Source organism: Bombus vancouverensis, chromosome 7 (assembly GCF_051014615.1).
Source record: "Bombus vancouverensis nearcticus chromosome 7, iyBomVanc1_principal, whole genome shotgun sequence".
NCBI classification, from domain to species: Eukaryota; Metazoa; Arthropoda; class Insecta; order Hymenoptera; family Apidae; genus Bombus; species Bombus vancouverensis.
In genome coordinates this window covers 18004386-18026670 of record NC_134917.1, presented here as the reverse complement: position 1 = coordinate 18026670, position 22285 = coordinate 18004386, and the positions used below count along the sequence as shown (strand labels likewise).

General features: G+C 45.4%; 1 protein-coding gene across 1 annotated transcript; it reads right to left on the bottom strand.

Annotated features, from left to right (window-relative positions):
• Positions 1-9810: 9810 nt before the first annotated feature.
• On the bottom strand, positions 9811-20776 carry LOC117154729 (uncharacterized). Its single transcript, XM_033329972.2, has 3 exons — positions 17661-20776; positions 12335-12516; positions 9811-10875 (listed from the first exon to the last, which is right to left on the bottom strand). Exons 1-3 carry the CDS (start codon positions 18511-18513, stop codon positions 10657-10659), a joined length of 1254 nt encoding a protein of 417 aa, XP_033185863.2. The 5' UTR covers positions 18514-20776; the 3' UTR covers positions 9811-10656.
• Between the last annotated feature and the right edge of the window lie 1509 nt (positions 20777-22285).

The following is a 22285-nucleotide window of genomic DNA, read 5'->3' as shown; positions in this document are numbered from 1 at the left end:
CGTGTATTTATTGTTTTTAATCGTATGAACGATCTAGAGCAGAAGCAGAACATCTTTGCTTTAGCGCAAGTCCACGAGAGACGAACCATGTTTTTAAAGATGTTTGAAAATCAAACACCATCCTCGTGAGTTTGCACGATTCCTTCTAACGTACGTAAGAATCTCGACGTAATATTTCTATAAATAACCGCAGAAAGTGAGAAATAATATTCTAACTGACGAGACATCTTTCGCTTGCCACTACGAGCGAGATGGACCACTCTAACGTAAATTACAATCGTTCGTGAAATTGATGGGCGATAATTATCTCGATGAACGAAAAGAAGAGTTTCTATTACCATCTAGTATCGTTACTAATATCGTTATAAAATTACAATAGTCGTTGCTTGGATACGTCGAAACATTTGACCAGGGAAAAGATCGCCGAATCCAGAAATCTCCGGAAGTTTTTTACTTTCTTTCTGTGCAACGATTTAAACTCTTTTACGCGCATGTAACTCGATACTACTACCGATATCCTCGTTTCCGGTATGTTTCACAATGGCGCACGAACAAAAGTCAGTGTTAATCGAACGCAGACCAAACAACTGAAACCTATTTACATAGGGTAATTAGATTCCGTAGGATAGGACCTCTGACCGATTCCTTTCCATGCGAAAACGATTTTCGCGATAGTTGCGGCTCGACGATTAACCCCTAAGTCGATCGTGCTCCTTCTGTCTTTCTCCAAGAAATATATTTGTCTTTTATCCACGCAATTAGTAAGTCAACGATATCACGATGACCAAACGCGTTTATAACCGGTTTAGGATTAACTAACATCCTCTCGTTTCTTTCTACGTAGCTTGCCTCTTTCTCACAACCGTTCCCTCCGCTCTCCGTCGTTTCGATTTTCTCTTTTTCTTCGACACCGCTCGCCGCTCGCGAGGAATATTAATTAACACGGAGATCGATTCGGATGCCGTGTTGAAGTTAACGTTAATTCAGGGCCCGCGATTGAATCGTTCGCGGCTGATAAATGACTCGCGTCGCTCGCCACGATGTCTCTCGCGAAAGGCCTCGCGATTTCGCCTCGGTAATCTGCGATTTTCGACCGTGAATTATACTCGTTCCCCGGCCAAGATGCCGATCGCCCGCGCGCTAATTGCGTCGTCGCGTGTCTTTTCCAAAGACGCTCCTGCTTTTTGCCCCCCTCGACAGATTTCGATCTTTTTAGGGACCACGCATTAATGTCTGGTGTGCATCCTTTGTAGCGCATTTTTAGTAGATCGAGCGCGTAAGAATAATTTGCGAATTTTTTTGTTAAAGGTGAAAGGGGGAAGCAGGTGCACGAAGTAAATCGATCTTACATCGTTACGTTTAAACGTAAACGTAATAATTTATCTCCAATCAATCACGCGCAAGCATCTTCCGAGATTTAATCTCTTAAAGGAAAGAGAGACAACGAAAGGAGAAGATGATAGGGTTTAAGGGGACAGTTCTGTTCCGTCGACGATTCTAGCGAACTTTCCAGCCAACTGGACGAACGTTCGCACGAACCGTCGTGATAATTAAATTCAACGATGATCGTGGCGGCATCGGACGCCGAGGGACGATTCCGTTCGAATCACTTTCACTGGAAAAGTATTACGGAAATTTGCTTTAATGGCGCCGGATTCCCTCGGAGCAGCTCCCCCCTTTGGATGGACCGATCGTCGATCGTCGATTCTTCGCTCGCTTTGCTCCGCGAGCGACTAACTTTCGCGTCTGAATGAAATTTGCATCCATTAAGCGTCGATTAAAAGGAAGACGGCCCCGTTGCGTCGTTACGAGCCGGACGAACGTTTCGCGAATAAATTTTCGTACAAATTCAGACTCGACTCCCTGAGCGAATCTTCCACATGGCAAAGAAGAAGACTTCGACTTCGGTCGCTTCGTTTTAAGCGTTCGTCAGCTAAATAGGAGCGCGCGTTTCCACGAACGCTTCGCAATCGTTCGGCGAAATTGCTTATACCATAATTAACGTAAGCGGATAATTAGCGAGCGAGCCGGCAAATGTGCTGGAATTGATATCGCTATCGGCGACTGTCATAAGTGACAGAAAAACACGTGTTACATAACGAATTAGCAATATCCACTTGCCGAAAGGAATTCCTTCTGCTCTTTATATCTCGTTTTCGCCCTCCTTTCCATATCCTTTTTCTCTTCCCTTTTTTTCTTTTTTCTCTTCTCGAGGCTCCTTCTCTACAACTTTCGTCGAACGTCGACTGTCGACAACCGATCAAAATATCGATTAACTTTTTGCTCCTGACCTCGTCGCCATTCGCGCTTTCTTAGCGTCAATCTCTCTGCCGTGCCCGTCGTTAATTGATAATAATTAGCAGGCCAATTCGTGCAATCCGCAAGAGAGTCTCTGGCGAATACGACTCTAACGATCAACGACGAAGGGGAAAATCAGCTTTCTACTCGGACCGATGATCGCGGCTAATTATTCAGAGATCTACAATTGGACGAGCGTTACGTAATCGGCCGTAGAAGCCGTCGTTTCGACGAGACGACGTTGTGAAACCAGTCCTGTTCGGTTATCCGACTTTTCTTATTTTCTCGGTAACTCTTAATTAAATTGCAACTAAATGTTCCTGTTTTTAAACGACGATCGTGCGCTCTTTTGCTTATTCTTATTCCGGTCGATAGGTCGGCTAAAGGGCACTGGTTTTCGCGAGTTATTCATAGAGAAACGTAGCGCTGCTTTTATCTTTATTTCCTCTTTCCTTTTTTCCCGATTTCTGTTTAGACTAGATGAGATAGCGTGGAAAGCAGCGCGATCACCGCGACGTCATATTGCATCGAGATTATTTGCTTTCTCGATTCTGACGTTATACGCACTGCGCTGACAAATTGATATACAATTCTGCGAAATATACGAACGTCCGTTTAGATCCGCCAGAAAGGGAAGGACATCGAGAAACTTTGAAATTTAAGGAATCGAAGAACCGCTATTAAAAATATTTTTGCTATTAAAAATTCCGAATAACAAAATGCCTTATCTACGATGAAAATCATTTTTGTAATTTAGTTTTGTAAAATCATCGTTACTTCTATTGTGGGAAAATTTCCGATTAATCGTCCGCGAAATACGTGGAGTTCCTGAATAACGATCGACATGCTACAAGAATTATTTTATTCGCGCAATGTTATTCGATTCAGCCAAAAATCGTCAATGAACGGACTGTTCAAACGTGTAAAGAAACGATTCTTGGCACTCAGAATATATGGTCGCATTTTCACAGCGACGCGACGCGACGCATTGCGAATACAGCCTGTCAGAGCTGCGATTAAGCGATGGAATCGGTTTAAAAATCGGGACGGTTATCCCATGAACGGATTCATCAGAGATTCCACGTGTACACGTACACGTACACGTACACGGAGAGTATATCGCCGAAATAATCTGCAATCTGTATCCTCGCGTGTTTTCTGCCACGCGCTTTATCGCGATCATTAATACATCCTCTCACGGAGTCCGAAATTTATCGGCAGATAATTAATTTCGTTGCATAACGCCGCCTTTAATCGGTCATTAAGCCTTGCTCCCCGGGGCAGGCGCCTTTAATTCGACGACAGACGGTGTTTTATTTGCTCTGCGTGCGCTCGCCGAGCTGCCGGCATTGTTCCATTTCCAAGAAACTCGGACGAATATGAATGAGTTTGTAGCAACGAATCGTTCCATCTATAACACGTTGGTATTTTCCAATTTTTAATCTCGTTCCTTTGGAACTTTCTTGAGGATTGTTCAAGAAAGATCGAATGAAATTCGAGATAGAATACTTACGTGTTTCGTCGTGTAAAGCGGAAATTGGATACGGCGTAACGTAGTCTGCTCTACTTATGCTTCTTCGAGCTGGAAAGCAGAAAACGAGTTAGAATTTTCGTCCATCTTCGATTAAAGGGAACGTCGTGCGTTCGATTAATCGCAGCAATTTCCCCAAACGCTTTCAACACTGAAAGCATATACCAAATGCAAACTAAGTAACCGTAGAGAAATAAATAATTGAATCAAGCTGGATCCGAGGCGATCTTGACTTTTTTAATCTGTCGGCATCGTGCTCGAACGGAGAGTCGTCTAAGGAAAAAAAGAATCGTTCAAATTTTTCGAATTTGAACTCGAATAAGCCAATCATTCATAAAATACAAAAAGGAGCTCGCGTTAAAATTATTTTTACTTTTAAAACATTTAAAACATTGTCGAAACGAAAGTCGTGTTTCATTGAAATTGGGAAATTTAAGGATCGTAACAGGGTCAATCTATTAACGTGAAAGTTCCTCGAATCCTAGTGGCGTAATTACGTGATTACTCGAATCGCGATGGGGCATCTCGCGTTCGAGCTAGACTTATCGTGCGACGTCGTCGAATTCTTGGAATCTCGGGTCCGCCGTGACCTGTATTACAATAAATTTTGTGGCGGCCAGCTTGCATCGTTTATTAAGTCCGTGGAAAACCGAGGCATTGATGCTGCGTACCGATAAAACATCCGAACGATGATTTTCCAGCAGAGATGGCTGCCGGATAACGCTCCTCGAGGCCAACGAACTGACCAGCTTCGAGATCTCTGGCTGTTCCTTATCTCGTTACGAAAATAATCTTGTTCGATGAGACTCCTTGAACCACGTCGAACGAACAGGGACAGGAATCGACAAATTTTAAGGTCTAAAAATTGATTCCGAGCTTAAAATTCTTCCACGTATATGCGAAATGAGATAATAAAATAAAATAAAATTCCTATTTACCGAGCAAGTATACACGAACGATATACTTTCTTCGTTGCTTTAATACGAAATTGCTATCACATGCAATATCATATACCTTGTACGTAATAGCATTTACGAGAAAATTTACGGTGACACTTTAGAAACTAGAAAACAATAAGAGTATCGTAATACACACGAATCTGTGCAGTTTGCTGACAGCGTTCTCGCTTCGGACCATTCCATATAATATCAGAAAGACGACATTGAGGTTTATCAAGGAGTTTAAATAATTTAAAACATAACTACAGCATCATTCAACGCGATCTAACTTGCTAAAAAGTTAATGCTACATAGCAAAGGAGAATAGTATATTTATTTATTATTGTTTAGTCCGTGCCTTTCGGCTTTTCGGTTTTACATCTCTTACATCTAATTCTCTTCCTATATGTCTACCTCCCCTCTTTTCCACTCTATTCTATTGCACTACCTTGCTTATACTACCTCTAAAAACTAAGCACTAGGAACTATAAATTATCAACTAATGACTAAAAACTATCGCAACTTTGGTCTTTAGCCTCCTTGCTGTGCCTCCTTCTTGTCGTTTGCCCTTCTGGAGAAGAGTATATAAAACCGATTATTAACGTTGCTCTTTGCACTAATTCTTACCACCAATTGCGATACAAATCACCGCAACTAAAAATGATTTTCTTAGTCAAAAATACCCATATCTCGATATCTCCTTATCAATAAAAATTCCGAACGCTCTGTTCGTTGCACGAAGGCTCACGAAAAATTGAGAATCATCAGACCTTACCGTTAAATCTGCGTCGCAACCTGCAAAATTACCAACGCGTGTCCCACACGAAGCATCCTTTGATCTAAGCGCGAACGAGCGAGAGACGATCGTCGATCATCGCGCAGAGCGTGACAGTCAAAAAGGGTTCTTCTCGCGGCATCAGGAACGAGAGATTTGCTAATTAGTCGAGAAGATCACGCGCACCTGTAACGACAGAAACGGACGAAATTCCCTCTAACTATTTGCTTATCGATCGGACGCGTAGGTAGGTCGATTTTTCTCTGGCTCGTCCATTCACGGCAGTCGAGATAACGCGGCATTAACGTGAACGGATTACGGAGTCGCACAGTTAGGTCTAACAAGCGGACCGGTAGCTTAGGCGATATTATCTGACCGATGTTATCTCTGTACATGAAACAGTGAGCAAAAGAACCGGCGAAGAGGCGAACGGTCGCCTGGTGACCGGCGACTAATTACGCGATTAAAATTCAAGCGTACCGAGCGGAAAGCGGGAGTCGAGTCGCTGGAAGCGGAGCAGTTCCGATAACGACGCGGCGATACCAACGGACACGCGTGTTTCTGCTTCGTGCAGCGGACGATTCCTGATTTGTAGGAGGTGGCAAACGCGAGGTTTTGAAATTTCTCAGCGTTTTCGATCTTATTCAGATTGGAGCAAGTCGAGCTCGAGGAATTTGAAACCTCTCGAACACTGTGAGTTTGTTATTTAGTAATCCGAAAAATCATTTCGAGTTTCTACGCTCGATCTTAACTTCGCTAGAGCGACTCGAGTTCAGAGTTTGGCATTTTTCAATGCTTTGAGTTTCGTTCGGGCTAGTTCGGTCGTTTCGATTCTAGAAACTTGATTTCAAACAACTTGAAACCTCTTTCGCAGAGTTTAACTCGTTGTGTATTGTCCTGTGGTCGATTTTCATAGAACTTGAATTGAAGTGGAATTTTCCAACATTTTCAGCCTCTGTTCGGATTGATTAAGTCGCATCTTAAGTTTCCGTCGAAAGACAGTTCTTCGACAGCGCGGACTTATTAGTTGGTTTGAAATCTCTCCAAATTTCTACGACTCTAAATTGATTCGTGACTTCAAATTAAGTTATAAATTATCTTGATACAAGTTAAGTTGCTTGACATCCTTTCGATCTAATTAACCTGATTTACTTTGCTTTAGATCGTTTCTGTTCTTTGACGACAGCCAATTTCGTTTTCTAGATTCTTGTACACTGATAAAATGGTCGTAGAACAAGCCTGATATTCGTCGGAGTTAATACAATTTATCTAAGTTAGATTCGTTCAACTTCGAAGAATCGACGGAAGTGTTTAATTATTCGATTAAAGGCGAAAGCACGCGTTCAACATCCTATGGATAAGGGTGAAGATTTCCCATTGGGGCGTCGCTAAAAGGGAAATTACACCAAGGAAACTGACGGTCGAAAACAGCTTATGACGAAGGATGCTGGTCGAGAAAGGAACGGAGAGATCGAACTAACAACCGGACGAGCAATTAGTATGTTTTTAAACTGGCGCTAACTAGTCGACGAAACCCACGCGATATCTACACGGAACAAGCCCACATCTCCACTTTCGCTTTCCATACTTGTTCGTACACGAAGAAAATCCAAGGAGCAAGTTCCAAATAAACTTCGGCTACCACACAAACACAAAACGAACCACATCTACTTGGCCAGAAAATTACAACCGTGTAAGTCTGTTCGATATTACTTTTCATCACGCTGAATCGTACGTTTATCGTCGTTCGAGGTACATTGTATTTTTTCAAATCGTTAGATCGAAACAACGATGCTCGAAAGAACCGAAATACGTGACTAAACTCGTATTCTCGAAATCTTGCTTCGCAATACCACGATTTTCAGCCTGTCGATTTTCAGTGCACCGAAGAAAGGTCATCCACTTAAAAAAGAAAAAAAAAAGAAAAAAAAGTGGAAAGACTTATCGTCTAACTGATAAGACAACGACAATAAGAAATTAGCGAACACCAAACCGAAGGATAGGAGGACCGTAGAAAAGATCGTAGAAAGAGGAGAGAATACGAAGAAGAGAAAAAGGAAGAGGAGGAAGGGGTGGCGGTAGAGGATGGAGGAGCGGACGGGCCACCAGACGAAAAAATTCGGAATATTTATGCTCGGTATTATTAGCGTACGTCGGCGATATCTCGGTGGGCATCGCTAATTAGGCCGCGCGAACGACGCTCTCGAGCCTTTCGGCAAACAGTGCTGGCTACTGTCTTTAAAGGTTCTCCACGGGTGCAATCAAGATGGTGGCGCCGGCCGCCCGGGGCGGGTCGATTCCGAAACTAATTGCCACGGCTAATTTATTCCCGCGACATGTACGCACAGAGACGCCATTCTCGGCTACCGCGTAATCGTCGCGACGTAATCGCCGGGACGCGAGAGTGCCACCAGTTGGACACCGTGGAAAGAAGAGGGAACGACGGGGTAAAGGGAGACGTGTTCACCCCACGAAGATTGCCATCGGAACTTCGTGCCCGTGGAACGTACCCCGTGTCCGGACCGCTGCTGCCGGTCGTGAGCTTCTTTTAAGTTTCTACTTTACGACCTCTGTGTCCGCGTGGGCGTATCGCAAGAGCAATTTCACCGGAAAGGACGAAGCTCGTGGAAATTTGGAGAATATTTTTGTCGATGAGACGGAGAGACGCGAGACGCGTACGTTCTTCTCGCGATAGGCTGGATAAGAAGCATGTGACGCAGTGATGGCAAGTTTCTTAAAGATGAAATTCGGAGAAAGATTTCTGTCGATAAGGAGAGAAAGGTGGGAGACCAAGGTGGAAGGTACAGTTAAAGGTCGTCGGTAATTGGTGCTCTTGTTGATGTAATAAATGCGGAAGATACGACCAAGTAGCATCTTCTTAATGAAGAAATTTGTAGAAATTTGTAAAAGGTTTTTGTAACGAATGGACCAAGCAGCACCAGATGGAAATCTTTGGAACAGGTATTTAAAAGCCGTTTAGAATCATATGCTTTTGCTGATTAGTATGGTAAATGCTAAAGATATGGATACGATCAAAAAGTATCCACCGAATGTGAAGTTGAGGAGATAGATGTGACACTTTTTATCAGAATGTATAATAAAACGATCTGGTGAAGACCGAGCGACCGTTTCGAATTTTTGTCTAAGGTCCAGTTAGTAAATCTCCAAGACGTTCTTCGCCGCGTCCGCAGAAGGTCGTAATTCTCGACAAAAAATCTTTATTAATTCGAGATCGTATAAAAAAGGAATACCGTATCCGACGAAGGTTTAGATAAACGATCGAATCAACAGAAACATCTTTCTTCGGCAAGATTCGAAGACATCGAAGACGATACACGGTGATTTCGTGAAATATGACTCACGCCGTTGCCTATAGAGCCGAGGAGAGGGGACTGCGTGTGAATTGGGAGGATTGTAGTTGATTAGTAGCCGATGATTGCCGAACTTGTTAGAGGAGGTCGAAGAAAGTTGCTCGAGCTTCTCCTTTGATTGCCTCATCGTCGCTTAAACAAGTTTCCTGTCGGTTGAATAGCTTTAATTCGCCGCAAAGCGTCCGGTAACGAACAACGAATCGAGTTCGACCGATCGGACGACGGTAAATCGATCAGCCCGATATTTTCTGCTGTAATTCGTAGAAAAATGTGGAAAAACGACCGGTAATCTAACCGAGCCAGGCACGGTTCCCATGCGTTCCTCTATTCCGATCTCGTGGCATTTCTTCGTTCCGTCTAACATCGATCTCTCCGCATCCGTAAAACCGATCGGCGGTTTATGCGCGAACGTACGGGCTTCTAAAAGCCCGTTGTCATTTATGCGACCATAAATCGAACGTTATCCGAACGTTAAAGCGGATTATGGTCTATCGGCCGCCAAATAAACTCGTTCGATTTATCGATCATCGGGTCGCAGAGATCATCAGATCGTTTAATTGGCAGCGGCAATTTATTTCTACTTTCTAATCGTCGTCGGCATGCATAGGAACGATTATCTGAAAAGTCGCATCGACTTTTGTAATTAGCGATCCGCCCATGATTCTCTCATTTTTATCGATTTAACGACGTTGTACGTATGGATATGCACGAAGCATAGGCTTTTTCGTCCGTTGAAATTCAATTAGAGGCAACGATCGATGTTAATTTATTCGTGAAACGAAGAAGAGCGAAATTTAGACCGTTCTATAAAAGTCGAAGCGTAGGACTTGATATTTTTCGCTTAAGAAAGATTGACGACGATATACCGGTTAGGAATTAAGTTAGGAACAACAGGCGTTAATTCTATACTGTGTGTTTTATTAAATAAACTCTGCTACTCTCTTGGCGACGGTTTTACATTTATACAAAATTGGAAAACAGGCCTCGGCGGCTTCGATCCACCGATCCTTGCAGGTTAGAACTATCGTTCATCTTGCGAACATCCTATTTACAAGGCTACGTAAACTTTCAACCGGAGAACGATTATTTACACTCTATGTACAAGACACGGGAGCATGTCTGATATTGGCACAAATTCACGATACACTATGGCTCCCCATAGAAGTGACGTTTTGTTCTTTGGGTCTCTCTCTCTTTCTCTCTCTCTCTCTCTCTCTCTCTCTCTGTCGTCTTTCACTAGACAAGTTCATTACTTGAACGATTCGATCGCGAAGAGAGAGTCCACAAATTCATCCAGAATCGTGTTTCTCTTCTCGAAACGCGTTCCGCTTTGGTTAGACTTCTCATAAAGGTATTTCACTTCGAAGGTATTGTCTTCTTGTCGATGCTTCTAACTCGCGATCGAGCACTTCTCTACGCTCCGAATCACTTTCTCACCGAAACACATGGATTCGTCTTGCACGAGTCCGGCCGACATCCGTTCGACTTCTCGTTGATCATTCTCTTCCGTTCTTCGATGCTCTGTGAATTTTATTTCACGATAGTTTCGTCCGTTTCTCTCGTTTTTCCTCTGACATCTCAAAACTCACAGATCCTACGTTCTTCCTTCGAATCGTTCTTTCTTCGTTCTTCCTTCCGTTCCAAACGGATCCAGAAACAGTTTCGCAGAAGAATCGATCGTTGGATCGAGGACAGGTCGGTTCACTACCGATCGTGGCGAGTCTCTGGCTCCTCCTGTCGCTTTCATTCTCTGGACGAGTGCTGAGAGATCGGATGATGAGGCGTTAAACCGGGATGAGACAGCATTCCGACGGGATACAGACTAGCCGGGGCCAAGAGTCCCGGATGAGAGCCGTACAGCGTCGTGTGCTGCTGCCTGACCGCACACATCCGCAATTTCTCGATCTCCGCTTCCTGCATACGCTTCGCCTTCGCGCGACGATTTTGGAACCAGATCTTCACCTGCAACAATGAACCGGTTCGCGTTTGTTACTCGGTGACTGCTTTATACCGAGCCCTAACGGCTCGACGATTTTGTCCAGCGGTTTTCGTTGCGGTTTCGGAGCGATTGGTCGGACGATCTCGGGATGGTTAAGCAAAAAGAGCGAGTTAAGACGCAACGGTGTAGTTACCGTGGTAAATAAGCGACGACGATGAAAGCGGGTCGCTTCCCAAGCGTATATTTACTGTACTACACGTAGATGATAGATTTGACGATTACTGGATCGTCGATAAACGCACGATGCTTAAAATTTTGACGATTACTCGATCGCGCTACGATTACGATTATTTTCAAATGAGTCGCGTTTCGTATTATTCGAAAATTTCTTAAATTCGTGAAAAGTACGAGAGAAAAATCGTTTTGTTCGCGGAAGAAAGAAACGAAATTTGGATGTTACAGATCGATATTGCTTACACAGCGTTCGATCGAATTCGAGAGAAGAAAGAAAAGGTATCGATGTTAAACGAGCCTACGGCAAAGACGGAAGAAATTTGTCGGGAGGCTGTAGGTCTCCGTAACAAGTATAGAGTGTAGTAGACGAATTGCCTCGTTGACAAACGCACTGGCGAAACTACTCTTGGGCACAGTGGAAAGCGAGACCACGGTCTGGGATAATTGGTCGGTCATCGCGCGTTTCGAGTAATTTGTAGTCTATTAATAAAATCTCCGCGTTATTCGCCAGCGTCGAAAATATCGCGCGCTAATTACCCTGCATCTGGTAACATCGGTCCAAGATCGGTTCAAAACTGCGCTCTTGATTCGTGAACCGGTCGATGTGGAAAAAGGGGAGCCGAGTTTCGAGTCGATCCCTGTGTTAACACGTTACGTATGTCTCGTAAGATGTCACGAATACAGCGAGGGCGAATGCTCACGCTGAGTCAGGGGATTGCGTTCGCGAAGCGATGCGAGAATGCCGTTGTCGAGAACGAACGTTGGAAGAGAGCTGCAGTTTTCGGTACGGACGCGCGAAAGACGATGGATTTATTGCGTCGAGAGAATAGAATCGTTAGAGTATCTAAAAACAAGATAATCAGGAAAACTATAACAGATGGTTTCGTTATGAATGTAGAAAATGTGGCGAGTACAAAAATTATTATTCTGCGAATCGTTAATATCAAAATGGAAGAAGCTTCGAATCTGAACGAGATAAATATAATGGAAGAATTACTAAATGTTAATCAGCAGGGAGTAACAGGTACTACGTAAAATATACTTCGCCGATACGATACTCCGATCAACGTCGATAAAATAATAAAAAGTAATCTCTAGTTGAACGTTGTCTGGCAAACTTTGGTCGATTCTTTCAAAGAGATAAAGATTTGGAAACCGTAGGTCTCCGGTAATCGCCGATTTCAAAAGAGGAAAGCAAAAGATACGATACAGACGTAAGAAGAAATAAAAGCATGGAAAGAATGTCACCTGGGTTTCGGTGAGATGAAGAGAGGAGGAGAACTCGGCCCTCTCGGCGACACTGAGGTATTGCCTTTCGGTGAACTTCTTCTCGAGCGCGAGCAATTGTTGCGTGGTGAAAGGCGTCCTCGGCTTCCGGTTCGGCTTGTGTTTCCTCAGGTTGCACTTGATCTTGGCCGGTTCTCCGTTCTCTGCAACCGAAAGCGTGTTCCGCTCGAGGATCATCCATCGTCGTCGTCATTCATCGTCACTCCCGAAGCACAGCCCGAGTAGAAGAGAGAAGGAAGGCAACGAGCGTGGGGAACGTGTTTCGCGGGTTAGAACGAACCGAGTCGAACCCCGGCCGACCGCAACGTCCTGTTTTTGCCACCGGTTCTGCATCCATCCGGGGAGCACGGCAGGAAAGCGAACGCGACTTTTTAGGGGTCAATTCATAATTTTCCCGTCGGAACGGCGCCGCAAACTGGCCTCATTACCTTTTTGCCGGCCGACCGCAAGATTCCGGCCGCGAATCGCTCCTTTAACGCTATCGCTTGTATTCATTAGCGTCGATATATCGTCCCACGGAGAAAGGTGTACACCGATAATCGACCGTTTGCCCGAATAATTCGCCCGGAGTCGCTCTACGCGAGGTTACACCTCTCGATTACATCACCTCCGGACAATTACGATGTTAATGTTCCGGCACACTTAGCCGTACACCGCGTTTTGCGCGGAAATTCGCGCGTTTCGACGATACTCGGCATTTGTTAAACTTGTCTGGCGGTTTGGGTGGTTTTGCTTACTGATCGATTATTTGATGGACTGGGATGGTGGTCGAACCAGATCCTGTACGATCGAGACTATGCTACGAGGACTAGATCTACTAGGATTAAACGGTAGTCTATATATAGTACTCGATTAATTTTTAATGGTCTGAGCGTACGGGTATACAAACCGTATAGAATCCTAAACAATGGTCGAAAATCCATCGGAATCACCGTCGAAAATCTCCGACGATGTCGCGGAATCAAGCAACAGTTGTCGCAACCGGTACAACAAGTCGACGACAATCGAACGCGACGAAACAACGGAACATCTTATCAGAGACTGGAGGAGGAACGGAGAGAGAGGAGGATGGCTCGTGTCGAAACATATCGGTTATATTCCCCGAGATTTGTCTCGAGACAATTGACAGATTTGTAGAGCGGAGGTGAACGGCTCTGGAAACGAGCGATCTCTCGAGACGAGACAAAAGGGCAGGAAGATCGTTCTCGTCGTTCTGCTCTCGTCGCTTCTGAATTTCAAATTTTCCACGGAGAGACCGAGACTCCACCTCCCCTTCCTTCCCCTGCTCCGCGCGGAACCGCGTCCTTCCCGCTTCGGTATTCGCGAACGAGGCTTTTGCGATTCCAAGACAACCACTCTGACGAGGAGGACTCGTCCTTTGTGCGCCGATCCTCTCCCTTCGCCACCCACTTCGCCTTTCTTTCTGCCTCTCTCTCTCTCTCTCTCGCTACGACTCTCCAAGGGTCCCAATTAGTCTCTGTATTCGAGGATCCGTCGGTTTCCGGCCGAAAACCCGTGCAGAAATCCCGAGAACCTCGAAAACCGATTTTAATCCAGTCGATCGAGGATGCGCATTCGAAATAATTAGCTGATCTCGCGGAGATACGCCGAGGATTCCGCGAAACGATCTAGAACGGGGAAGGTTTCGTACTTGAGTATCCTTTGTCGACCGTTGCGTAACGATTCGGTGTGGTGGATTCTCTTGAAATCGCGATGCGATTCCATTCCGTCGATCGATCACGGAAATTGGCATATCGTACGATATTCAAATTCCTTCTTTCCGTATTTCAACAATTTTTAACGACCGATCCTTTCACTCGTGATAATTTGCCTTTTAACTTCCCCAATCCTATTGCTACACCTACGGTATACGATATTTTCTCGTTCTTTCGTTATTACGTTATTGCATTATTTTTAATTAAGTTATATTACAATATACAGGGTGGTTGGTAACTGGCGGTACAAGCGGAAAAGGAGTGATTCTACGCGAGAAAAGAAGTCGAAAATATAGAATAAAAATTTTTCGTTCGAGGCTTTGTTTTCGAAAAAATCGACTTTGGACTTTCGCTCGATACGCGTGCGGTACGTTATAACGGATCTCACTGTAGATCGTTGTCTCGATGGAAAAATTAAAAAAAAAATTTAAAAAAATTTTTTATTCTATGTTTTCGACTTCTTTTTTCGCGTAGAATCACCCCTTTCCGCTTGTACCACCAGTTACCAACCACCCTGTATAATTATAGGTATATTATATCGTTTAAGGATTAACGATATCCTGTAATTCGACCATTCCAAGTCTGATTAAAACGTTGGTCCTTAGATGACTCGAGCAATCCTACTTTTATATAGGTTGTTTTCGAAACAGGATACGAAAGATAGAGTATTGGTAGCAGGATGTGAGATATAGGATGTAGAATATGAGATCCAAATAACGACACAAATAGATATATTTGTTTCAATTTGAGGTAAAAAATGTTTCGAACGAATCTTTGTGGGATATTCGCGATTGCGAAGTGAGATTTGCAATCGTAGTGGAAGCGATTACAGAGCGTGGAATTGACGAAGAAGAAAATAGAATTGAACGTGAATCGGTATTGAGAATCGAACGCGGACGCGGTGGTAAAGAGTGTAGCCTTTCGATAGATTTTCATGCAAATTACTGAAATAATTAGCTGGTCTCGAGGAGATACCCGGGTATCTGTAAGAGGGGAAGAGGACGATCGCGACGGGAAAAGGACGAGGCAAAATTCAGCTCGTCCGATCGAGCGTTCTTTGTCGCGTTGCGCAACGCTTCCGTGGGCCACGATTTCTATGCGCTCTTATTAGTCGGCTCGATCGATAAACGAACGTAAACGTGCTCTCGTACGTTTTATTAGAAATCGAAATTCTAAGGAACGTACCTCGAAATCGAGTATATTTATCTTCGCTGTCCGAATGAATCAGCTTCTCTAACGAAGGGGCAATTAATTTAGACGACTCGACGTTTGTTCGGTTTAATTCCCGCGCGCAATTGCTTCTAATTTATTTACGAGGTATTTTTCCTCGAAATTATTTCTACGGAAAGCAGGATACGGGTTTATACATTGTTTGATATCGATATCGGAGAGAATAATTAGGGACGCTTGTTTTCAACCCCTTCTGGTGGGTAGTTAAAGTAGAGAGCGGTGAAGCAAAGTTTGAAGGGTTACGCAATCCAGAGGAACACCCTCTCTAAGAGGCCATATTTCAAAATCACGCTGCTTCCCCCAGGCTCGTTTGCCGAGCCTCGATTATGGTCGATTGTACTTCGCTCGTGAGCCGCCCTAAATCGCGCCACAATTGAGCGCAACAATGATCTATAAATTGACACGGAGAGAGCAAATCCCTGTACTAAAGGTAACATTGTATCTTTCTACTTCTAATTTCTATGTTTATTGCCGTACTTTAATATCGATATTAGGGGAATACGTTGATTTATTCTGCCTTTGTTAGTTAAAACGTTCCATCCGTTATTTCTAAACATCGAAGAAACCAGGCCAGGTATTATCTTTTTGTGCCGACTTTGACTTTCTTCGTTCTATTTAGAATATGTATTCGGCCGTCGTTTTGTAACAGTTTGCATAACAGTTTGCATCCTTACTCGAAGGTTGAAAGCAAAGACAGCAAAGAAAAATGAAAAATTGCTAAATAGAATGTTTCAATCAAGGACGACCATATTTGGTATATCGTTTCTAATTCTGCAAGACTATTTCTAACAAAAACTGAACGCGATCTTTCGTCCTTTGTTGTTCGCGCGATAATCGATTAATTCTAAGAAACTGTAATTTCATAAAATTCTAGAAACCAGTTAATGGAAATTCAAGATAATCCCAAAATGAAAAAAGAAAAAGAGAAATAGTAGGTTAACGACGATGGAAAAAGTAGTTTTCCATTCGATCAACGACGATTTGCAGTTGCAACACCTTTTTGTAATAATCGCCTATTGTCTGTCGTCCGGATTCCACGAGCTCGACAAGAACCGGCCCTCTGTTCCCTCTTTTCTGTCTGCGTGGCGGCGCTCTGACGAAGCGAGAAAACTTTGATTGCCTCTTTAACGAGAGCTCCGCGCAATTATCAAGCCGCGACCTCAATAATTAGTGTTAACGATGATTCAATCGCGACGAGTCATCTGCGCGCGCGTTCCGAGAACTGCATTCCTTTTGCGGTGATTTTAGGTGACTGCCTCTTTCCAGCCGGATGTTTCGATCGCTAATAACGTCCTCGTGACGATATCGTGTGTCTCAATTTATCAATTAGACCGTTTCTCTTTGACGTTTTTCACTCTCGGTATTTTAATTCACTCGGTTTAACGTCGATCGAGTCGTACCAGCTTTATGGTATTTGTTAAATAGCATCGATAATTTATTAGACGTATGTAGATGTATACATGTGTAGATAGATACCCTATCTGATTTTTTAGCCGAATGCAAGTTAATTCAACCGCTTATTATGGAGGTATAATATCGTCAGGGTCCATGAATCATACTCTAAAGCATTTTTAAAGTTACTCCGATACCTCGTACGGCATTTTATCACAACCTATAAATCTTATCTTTCAATCCCATATTTTCAACATTTTCTTAAGCTCTTTAACTTCAGGCCACCACGATGAAAGAACACGTCGTAGGAATCTTGCAACAGCCTGTACGTACTTCCAAATTCGACCCAATCACGGTAGCACAAAATTTTCTCGTCTTTCTCCGATGAGAAACGACGATCGATTATTTTAACTAAATACGAAATAATTTCATTTCAAACTATTAAGATGATATACGAATCAAGCCCGTTCCATGATACGGAAAGTTTCCAAATCTGCCCCGAATCGCCAGAGTGTAACCGTCTTGTAACGCCCTGTACACGGCGCTCTCCCTCGAAACACTGTCCCAATCAGAATTTCGGTGCACGCAAAAATAGAAGATGGAAAGGAATCGGTGACAGATCGGAGGCACGAGGAGGGACTTCCGTTGCACCGGGACTAATTTTATCCGCGAACAACCGAGGAAAGCGAAGAATGTCGAAGCCGTCGGCTCCATTGAACAAGCGACTATCGCATTCGGTTCTCTTTACTCCGCGACACTTGCTACTTTACAATCGAGCCTTGTCTCGGACGACGAAAAGGAAAAAACGCAACGCGGAGCCGATTGGCGGTCGGCCAGCGGTTCAAAGACGCGCCGTACACGGTTGTCGTCGGTTTAGCAAATGGCAAACGACACTGGTAAAACAGTGCAACGGGTAAAAACAGAAGGTAAACGCTCAGGATGGTACTCACCGTTTAATGGCGCGTGATGAGAGAAGTGCGAGGGGAAGAAGCTCGCCGTGGCAGCGGCGGCGGCGGCGGCGGCTGCTGCTGCCGCTGCACCCTGATGTCCGCCACCCCAAACCGCGGGATGTAGCCCGGCTGGAATGCCAGAGATGCTTCCCAAACTGGAAAATCCTCCGATATACGCTGGAGTCGGTCTGACCGGCGTCGGACTGCTTCCCTGATGCTGATGCTGTAGGTCCTCCACGTCGACTAGACTGTTCTCGTCCTCTTCCTCGATGTCTTCCGGTTCCGAACACCTGGACCTGGCTTCGTGAGAGCTGCTTCTAGGAGATTGAGGACCGAAATCCGAGTGACCGACTGTGACGACTTTGGGAGACGAGGAACCTGGTGCGACTTCCGACGTGGATCCGGAGTCCGTGGAGCTTCGAACCGCGTAATCCAGCGTTCCGGAGCGTTGACCGGGGGATTCTACCCTGTCCACCTCGATCTCGGGAAACCTAGTTAGCGTCCTCGCGTCCAGGGAGCCGTATGCGATCCGTCTATGTTCCTGGACGCTCGGAGACACCGACAGGTATCTCGATCTGTAGTCACCTGGATGTTTTTGTAACGCGGAGTTCGGACTGACTGGCAGGTTCTCCTGTCTCACGGGGGAGCAAGAGGCCAAGGGTGACGATCTGGGTGATACGGAGGACGTTTCTTGTCTGGAGGAGTCCGACTTTTTAGTGTCGGCTAACAAGGCCGCGACGGAAAAGCTCAATCGATGCACCGGTTTCGAAGTCGGCTGGGGCGCCTGGGCCTCGTGGGAACCTGGACTGCTCGATGGAGGCGTCACCGGGGAGGTCATCCTTAGTACTGTCATTCTTAGACCGCGATCGAACACCTCTGTGAATCTATATCTCTTCACTGAATCACTCCGAGCAAATCTTCTTCGATCTTCTATGCTCTCATCTTGCCGATACCTTTGTCGACTATCTTGTCACCGATGCAAGAGGAGAAATAAAGTGCGAATGTCTGTGATTCGACGAAATGTCTTTCTCACTGATTCCACACAATCTCATCGACGCGATTCGACGTCGAAGAAAATGAAGCGATCGAATATGCAGCTATCCGATGGTGTTCGAGTCACACTCGACGACAATTTTCCAAGAATAATCACGGAAACGCGTGAAGAAGGATGCGTGACGCGTTTGACAGGTGAGCCGAGGATCGACGGATCGATGGATCTCCCGGCCAGCTAACCTGGACTAGCCTCTACTCGACTCGAGCTCTCCGTGTCGACTGACTTTGACCATCGTCGACTGCGGCGTTCGGACTTTTTCGTTTTGCGGGTGGAGGCGCCTCGGTTAGTGGGAGACCCAGCCGTTGTTTGAAAAGAGACGTTGTCAGAGCAGGAACGATGGTTCGGGGAGGGGACGAAAATGCGAGAAAGGGGAAATTCAAAAGTGGGCGAGGCCTCGAGGCGGCAGAAGGGGCATGGCTCTGCTCGCTCCGCCTCCATGGCCGGGTTCCTTTACCGTGAAACGGAGTCGAACCAGAGCTATAGACCCGCGGATTTTTCCCTGCCAGGGATAAGTTTCTCTCTTGCAACTACGTCCAGCTCGGTTTCAGGGGAGGCACGGCAGGCAGGGATTACCCATGGATACGGTTCTCTGGTGGGGAGCCACCTCCTCTGCTGATGCACGCGGACGAGAGGGAGAGAGAGGGTGAGAGAAGCAGAGCGAAGGAAAGAGATAGAGATAGCGATTGAGAGAGAGAGAGAGAGAGAGAAAAGTGATTTTATCGTTCGACTCGCCTCTCTACCGTAGGAGACGGTAATGAGCGTAATTGACCAATTAGGGTCGGTGATTAAGAGTGGAAAAATGCAGGCTCGCCTCGAGTGCTTTCGATCATCGCGTTGTTATTGATACGTTCTGACGTTTCGAAATCTCAGGTGGAAGTAACGACCGTCTTTCCCTGTGATCGATCACGCTCCAACTGATCAAACGGTACAATCGAACGACTACGGCTCCGTCGCGCGTCGTTCGCGTAATACAGATTCCTTAATCGCTCTAATAAAGGAACACGGAGGAGAAACTCTTGGAAGAGCGGAGATGCGTATAAGAGGAGCATAGACGCGAGAAAGGGGTGACGAAGAAAGAAAAGAACTGGAAGATAGTGCTGGTTCGAGCAGCCCTTTCTCCTGCTAGATTTCGTTTGTTCGCGCAGCCAGGTATATCGATTCGTAGTCGAACGGGAGCCCTGTCGGCGCTGGAGGTCTCTTGGTCGTTCATCCCTCTCGATCGAGCCGAGTACGAGACTTTCGGGGCCTCGGGTCCGTGGCGCTCGTTTGTTCTGACGCCGCTGAGATCCCATCGTCGCATCCGTCCGTCATATTTACGGTGGCCTCCCCCTACACGGGCTTGACGTAGCCCCGCCGATAAGCAAAAACAAATGCCTGCCGATAGGTGGCAGCGATAACCAGGCCGAATAAAACCTCATAGATGGTCTTCCATTTGCGCGGAATTGGCTGCAGCCGTAAATTTCATCGCGCGAACTTCCGCCGTCTCGCGCTGCCACTTGGTCCGCCCGCCAAAGGGGATCGATATCTTCGTCAGGGATCGATGGAAACGATTCCGTTTCGCTTCTATCCGCGTAGTCTCCCGTAACGTTGCAAGAACTGGACCGTAGGAAAACGTTTTAGGAAGCTTGCTGTATTTTTTCCATCGGATGTGGCCGTTTTTGGCGCGATCGTTTCCCTTGGCACAAATGCAGCGACGGTGGATTTGTAGATTGTATTTACGTGGATAAATTCGATATTAGATGGCGCCAGTCCGCGGTTAAATCATAGAACGGTTTGATTACATTACAGTAGATTTAACCCGATTATGGTCAGACCGAGCGCAACTACGTTATCCTCAATGTGTTTTCATTAAATTAATCCATTTGTTTTGCGGTAACGTTTGAATGGTTTATCTCGGTATGTTCGAGTAAAATACGCGATAATACACTCGGTTAGAAAGGCGAAAAGCTCCGTAGTAAAAATCGCTTCGGTTCTTCGTCCTTGCCTTGCTTTGTTTCCACGGTTTTCAATCTACAGATTACCATCGGCCAAACAAAAAGCCAGGCAGAGTAACGTTAAAAATCACGGAAAATCTCCTTTATATTTTTGCTCGAAACGCGAATACCGGAGGAACGAAGCACGACGGCGATTAATTGTCACGGTGACTCGGCCGAAAAGCCCTGCGCGACCAGAGAAGAACGCCGATCCAGGCTGTCGATACCGCGGCGGAATAAAAGCTCATAGACGCTTGGTCCGCGTGGAATCGGCCGCGGCAATAAATTTGCTCGCGCGAACTTCCCTGCCGGCATCTCTGCCGCGTTCTCTTTGTCGGTGTCGATGAGCGGCTCCGCGGATATTTATGGCCCTCGAAACTGCAGATTAAAACGGTAATTGTACATAGTTTCGACCTGGACAGATCGGCCTCCAACGCGGTTCCCAGCTGGGAAATCGGTTTACGCGCGCGTTATCGGTCAGTTATAGCTTATTGAATTTACGAACGCTTCGTCCGCTCTGTATCGGGACTAGATTCTGGAATACAGAGAGTTGTGACTTCGGCGTGTACGATAAACTCGGGAAAACTTGCAGATTTCTAGAAACTTTGCGATACAACAGGACAGTTGGTCACGAAGAAATCACGACTTCGCCAAAGGGATCGTAAAACGATTTAACAAAGCGAAATGAGATGTCTTTCGTTAACAACAGCCATTCAAGTTTACGGGCCATTGACTTTCGAATTCATCGGCCTCGTATCGATATCTTAACCACCACGCTGCTTCTGGTTAACCGTGGGTAGCAAGAAGTGGCAGGGTCCACGTCGATCACGCGGCTATTGAAATTCTGAAATTAAACGCGGTTCCGAAGAAACCAACACACGTACAAGCTTCCTGCAACGATGGATTAATTCTGTCTCGATGGAATTGCAGCGGGAACAGGAAACGCCGGATCTCGAATAACCAAGATTGACGCGAATACTTCCAACGGTTTGCCGAACGAACGAGAGCTTTCAACGAAGAAACGATACTATCGAAATTTCCGCCGAATCCATAATTAGACTTACGCGTGTTTATACGTTTGTGAGAAATTCAAAGATGCAGAGACATACAAAATAGCCGACGTAAATGTCGTTGTAACATTTGGTGCACAAAACGAATCGCTATTTAAGACCTTCAATGCTCGCCTATGTTCAGAAATGTATAAATTTCGATAAAATATCTCTCAATTTCTGCAAAACAACGATTTCTTCACCAATCTTCTCTCGTTAATTGTCCTTGTAAACTATAAACGGAACATCGTCCCTGGTCTTCGCATAGTCGATCATCGAGGAGCGACTCGACGTCACCGTTCGCAGGAAACGAGTGTTTTCTATTAAGGATCGGGTCGAAGAGCGCTGGCGAGAAACGCGCAACGGTGGCGTTATTAAACATCGGCTACCGAATAATTAAGGAGAGCACAAGTGAGATCGGGAGAGACGGTGGCTGGCAGCGCATAGAGAGGGATGGGCCAATTTGGATAGTTACCAAGGCAAACGATACGTTAAATAGATAGGACGGCTGAGCGGTGGGGAAGCCGACATAATGAGGACCACCCGCTA